General features: G+C 47.1%; 2 protein-coding genes across 2 annotated transcripts; both read left to right on the top strand.

Annotated features, from left to right (window-relative positions):
- Positions 1-125: 125 nt before the first annotated feature.
- PPTG_11130 (hypothetical protein) lies at positions 126-1,643 on the top strand (the record flags this gene model as incomplete). Its single annotated transcript, XM_008907394.1, has 6 exons — positions 126-280; positions 341-410; positions 619-725; positions 806-1,117; positions 1,247-1,349; positions 1,413-1,643. 6 exons carry the CDS (start codon positions 126-128, stop codon positions 1,641-1,643), a joined length of 978 nt encoding a protein of 325 aa, XP_008905642.1.
- A 788-nt stretch (positions 1,644-2,431) lies between these two features.
- On the top strand, positions 2,432-3,979 carry PPTG_11129 (hypothetical protein; the record flags this gene model as incomplete). The annotated part of the gene is made up of 1 exon (XM_008907393.1): positions 2,432-3,979. The coding sequence occupies one exon, from the start codon at positions 2,432-2,434 to the stop codon at positions 3,977-3,979; it is 1,548 nt and encodes a 515-aa protein (XP_008905641.1).
- Between the last annotated feature and the right edge of the window lie 1,899 nt (positions 3,980-5,878).

Here is a 5,878-nt window from a genome sequence, read left to right as displayed (position 1 = left end):
CCAGGGTTTGGTTACCGAGATACCGGGGTAAGGGTATCTCATTTTGAGATTTTTGAGATTTTAGAGATTTTGCTGGCCACTCAGTTTCAAAATCCCCCGTCTCCACTAGCGCTCACCAGCAGGCGATGGCGTCACGGAAGACAAAGAAGCGAGCTCATGTCAGCGACAGCGACCACAACAGCGGAGATGATGCTGAGGATTTCAATGGCGTCAGCGTCTCTTTCCCCCCGTTTAGCGGGGAGTTCGAGTCCTGGGACGCATTCCACGAGGAGCTAAAGAGGTAATGCTTACAATTTCTCTTCATGTATGAGATAAAACTAATATTTATTCTAATTGATAGGTACCAGGAAGAGACGCATCAACTGTACAAGATTCGCTCTACAAACTCCGTGCCCGATCGCAACAAAAAGGTTTGAGCTGTAGCCTCGCGCCGCGGGACTTCTCCCGTTTTTTTTTACGAGTCGCTAGAGTTCTATACGAAAACGCTTATCTGCACGCACGGTTGGACATTCAAGCCCAGGGGGAAAGGAGTGAGAACCAACCACAACATCCGTTCTATTGAATGCCCTGCAAAGCTGAATGCCGTTCTTATCAAGAAAGGAAACAAGAATTACACAGTGCGGGTCACCAAGCACGTGGCCACCCACAACCACGACGTCGGTCAAGACGTCTACTATACATACGGAGAAGCCCTCAAAATTACTTCTCCAGGCACGCAACGTGTCGTCAGGACGATGAAGCAAGGTAATGACTCTCTATATCCTTGTTAGCTATTATCGTTCCTAACCGTTTTCAATTGTCTTAGGTGTTCTAAGAAGAAGAAGATACTGCGCTATCTCAAGGAGGTCTCGGGGAAAGTTGTTCTACCCAAGGATGTCGAGAATCTTATTACTAAGATGCGTAAGGAGACCTACACGTCTGAGGACGATAACGTGCGCGTGGCTCAAGTGCTTCAAGACTTTAGCGAGGGTCCTGGCAACGCTGTCGACGTCTTTCGTGATAAATCTACGGGGCTTACAACGTGTATTACGTTCCAGACGGCCCACATGCGACGGATGGTGGGTAAGTTTCCGGAGGCTGTCTGCGTCGATTCGACCTACGGAACCAACATCAATCGGTACGTCAAATGAACTGGTGTTGTATTTACCAATACATTGGTGTTGTGGTCACCAACACATTGGTGTCGCAGAAGTAATTGTGAATGCTTTACCAACTAATACTAGTACACCTTATGATCGTTCTACAGATATCGGTTGTTCAGTTTCATGATTACGGACAAGTTCGGGTGTGGAGCTTTTGCGCAGCATTCTCTAGTGGACGGAGAGAGCAGGTTGAACATTGAGTGCGCAGTTAGAGCTTTCAAGCAGAACAACGCAGAGTGAAAGAATGTGAAAGTTATCATCATTGACAAGGATTTCACTGAACTGGCGCTGCTGCGAGATGAATTTCCATGTGCGACTATCATCCTCTGCCACTTTCACGTTATTGACTATCTTCAGCGAGAAGTGAGCAAGAAAGACTATGGGTTCTCCAGTTTTGAGAAGATGCACGTGAAGAATACCCTGACGTTGATGGTTCGAGCGGAGAATGAGAGTCTATTCGATGACTACCTGTCGGCATTGAGGAAACTGTGTGCGAGTTAAACTCACGTTTCTGGATTACTTTGAGGAGAATTGGTTAAACTGCAAGGAACTGTGGTGTACGTTTGAGCGCGAAAATATTCCTCATCTAGCCAACAACACAAACAATCGTTTCGAAGCCAGTTGGGGTGCTCCAAAGGACTTGTTACATCGTCATATGGCTATGGATGAGTGTATCGACCATCTTCTATTTCTACAACAGTCTGCAGAAGGCGTGTATAATGCGAAGGTCAAGCGCGTGGGTTTTCGCTACAATTAAAATTACGATGACGAGATGACCGCCCTGGCAAAGTGCGCTACTCATTATGTATGTAATTTGGTCGAGGAGCAGTATCACGTTAGCGGAGGAGTGTCGTACGTTGTTTCATGTGAGGGAAATATCTTTACTCTCTCCAGTTCTACAGCCTCGAGTGCGAAATATGCAGTCAGCTTGTATGAGAACTCCTGCAGTTGCTCCTTTTACCAGACCGTGTTACTTCCTTGCCGTCACATCCTGTATTTGCGGCGGCAACATTCCGAATTTCGCTCTATTGTTCCGTGTAAGGCGATTCCGCTGCGAAGGTCGCTTGCAGATGACGGGGAAGACTCAAGTGTTCCCGATACCACACAGAAGTTCTACGCCGAAGATGTTGAAGCTCCTTCAAGTCGTGTCCTTGGTCATAATCAGAAGTATTGCTCGGGGTTTGCAGTGTGCCAGAGGATAGCCGAAGTTGTAGCAGACAAAGGCACGAAGCTTTCGCGTTTGGCTTAATCATTTGGAAGACCTGGAGAAAATCGCCCGTCACAATGATATGCCGCCATGTAACACGGACGCATGTATTGTTGGAAAACTCGCAGGTTTGGAGGACATTGGTGACTACGTTGGTGATGGTGTCGCCATTTCATGTGATACTGGTGAAGATACTGGTGATGGTGTCACCAATTCGACTAGTGTTGGCGAAAATACAACCAATTCTGGACGTGATCTGGCGTCCGATTCGCCGATGGAGATAAAAATCGAAAAGGAAAGACGGTCCACCCAGGCTTCAACTGCGATAACTAGACGGAAACTAAACCTTTACATTTCAGACAGCGACTCGAGCGATCAAATAGTCAACATTGTGTTGAACACGGCCAGTAAACCTGCAGGAAGACCACGTGAAAAAGCTTCTACGAAGAAGGCCAGGCGTCGAAAGGAGTTTCAAGACACCAAGGTGCTTATTCAGCAGATAAACACCTATGGAGACACCACGTTGTCCACCTTGCGTGAGTATGTGGATCAAAAGAAACTGTCGCTGGAGCAAATAGAGCCACTGTTCAATGCAATTCGCCCCAGGCGTGATGATGCCGTCTTCAAACGACCGAAAGGACATATGGTTACTCTGAGGACAACAAAGAGTGTGGAAACGAATATAAGATACACACTTCCAGAGCAACTCGTCCTGAAAGCTCAAACAGCTGGCAAGAACGCCATCTCGAGAGGGCAGAGCGAGTATGGCCGTACCCCACCACACGAGGACATCACCGTTTTATTTTTGGATGTGGGATTATTCTCTCTTGTTGACATCGACACTATGCATGAATGGCATTGTCTGAAGAAAAATATATCTGCCGTTCATAAGCTGATGAAGTGGATCGAAACAAAGCCTCAAACAGAGACCCGCTGCAAAATATTGAAGCGTGTGCAAAAGATCAACGTGTACACGTCGTTGAAATCCAAGAGCGGGGAAACACTTGTTCAGTTTGACGACTTGACAAGATTTGCGGGTGAAATGTGGCTTAGTGATGGGTGCGTAGTTGTGGCGGCACTGAAGGTAGCGGATGCGTGGAGTCGCTCCCAAAATAGTGGTAGAATCACCCAAGTGCACGTCGTTGATCCAGTTTTTCTTGGGTTTCAAGACGCTGCAGACCGTGCAAGAATGTTGGATACCAGTGAGCTGTTGCTGAGTACAGTCAGCCAAAGTCGCGTCATCCTGATTCCAGTCTACATCGTCGTTGACATCAGCCATTGGTGCGGAGCGATCGTCGACTTTGGCTGCAAGACAATCTGGATCTACGATCCAAAACACAACGAGGAATATTTGAACGCAGTGACTACAATCATGACCAAGAAAATTGTGCCAGTGATCGACCAAGCCTGTAAGTTAACTATCCGCCGGTCTTCGGCGTGGTATCAAGACGATGGGCACAATTGTGGGGGTTTTATTGTGAAGTGGTTTGAGACCTATATCAATGTCGCTCACAACACTAAAGTGGCCGAAGACCTGGTGCAGCTGACTCCAGATTTTACTTCTGCTAAAGACCTGGACGATTGCAGATACAAAATGTTTAAGTCAGTCTTTATGGATGTTACAAGCTAGTTAACTAATATGAGACCCACAATTGCAATCGTACATACACGACAAATGTTGACTTCCCCCGAGATCTAAATGTTCTTCTTATGACTCTGAAAAATGAATGCGCAGAAAGCTCAAAGGTACGTAGTACACACAATGCTTCACCAAGTTTTAGACATTTTTTTCAGAGATACCGACCATACCGGTTTTTACATTACCCTCGCCATAGCGATATTCCTTGAAGCAAATGGCTGTTTTACACCCGTGAAGTGGTGAACGTAGGGAGAGCCTTAAATATTTCGTTTAACCCCTACTTACCGTACGCGCCAAAATGATAGGACCCCCTAATCGGGGGTATACTTTGGCCAATATCTCAGCTTCTACTTGGAATTACCGGCCGCCATTTAGATATGTTATCTTTATTAGTGACGCTACTTGTGCTAACAACTCCGATTTCGCAAAGATTCGTGTAGCTGGTATACAAACCACCACTTTCAGAGGCGACGACACAATTTAGGACCAGCCCCTTTCTTTGAAAAAATAAACACTTTCTATGCGATCCCATACGAATTTTTATATTAGAAATTAGTACTTAGTGAGACTGCCTTTCTGCTTGATTACAGCTAGGCACCGGCGAGGCATGGATTCCACGAGCTTCAGCAAGTACTCGTGCTCGATGGAGTCCCAAGCAGATAGAATTGCGGCTTCCAATTGATGCACAGAGCTGTACTGGCAGCCGTGAGCATACACCCGCGCCGCTAGCACCGACCACACGTTCTCGATCGGGTTACAATCCGGCGAGCGTGGTGGCCAAACCATGGTGTCGATTTCAAGGTCAAGCAAGAACCCGTCGTCTCGCGCGAGGCGTGGATCGACGCATTGTCTTGCTGAACGACAACGTCAGTGCCATGGTTAGAGCGGGCAAACGGCAGCATATACTCGGAAATAGTATAGATGTAGTCGCTAGAACATTGTCGTTCTTTCAAAATGGCCAACTTGCTCTTGCCTTGCGCCCTAAACCATCACACTGCCTCCCCCATTTTGGCGACGAAGGTACGTTTGAGGAGGCTGCCTTAAGTCACGCCAGTAATACTTGTAGCCAGCAGGATCGTCAAGGTTAAACTTTTTTTTCATCTAAAAAAAACAGTATATTGCAAAATACCTAAATAATACAAAAACAGTTAGGATCCGTAAAAAAATAAATTCCATACAAACGTACCCGGATTAAGTATGTGCTCTTCAGCCCAGGTCATACGTGCGGCCTTGTGGGCGGCAGTGAGAGGTAGCGTGCGCTCCATCGTGGTGTACACGAGATGGTCCACACGCTGCATCACTCTCTGCACCGTTCTTACCGACGACTGGAGGCCAACACTTGTCTTCAGCTCGGCTGCGAACTGGTTACCAGCAACCGCTGCACGCACTATCCGTCGGACCTCCCTCTCCGTAAGTGCTGGGCGTCAACCGAGTTCTCCTTGCTTCTTGACTTCGTCTGTCAAGGGACCTCGTTCTTATCTGATCGTCTTCCGTACAGACGTGCGCGAACGGCCGATCTTCCTTGAAATCTCGTGCAACGACGTGCCGCGGAGACTTACTCTTTAAGCCTAGTTGCTGCCTGCTCCATGGTGCTATGACCGCTCATTCTTCAATGGGCCGTGGCAAAGCCCTCACCGACCATGAGTACTGGTGGATTATAGGCCTACACGACGCGAGTTGACTTGGCTACACCAGTCTTTTACATGCAATATCACCCATCATGTAGCCTACCCCTACCTTCTAGAATGCTCTCATAAATACGTAACTTACAAATATAGCCCACTAACGGTCACACTTTTCTGCGACATCCCTATTGGTCAATTTAAATTCTAGAATTGTTTCATTTACAAAACCAAACGACGTTGGCAGCGACAGAGCTCATTACGCGAA

Source organism: Phytophthora parasitica (genome assembly GCF_000247585.1).
Source record: "Phytophthora parasitica INRA-310 unplaced genomic scaffold supercont2.26, whole genome shotgun sequence".
Taxonomy (NCBI): domain Eukaryota; phylum Oomycota; class Peronosporomycetes; order Peronosporales; family Peronosporaceae; genus Phytophthora; species Phytophthora nicotianae.
The sequence above is the reverse complement of the archived record's forward strand: the minus strand, read 5'-3'. Positions and strand labels throughout refer to the sequence as shown.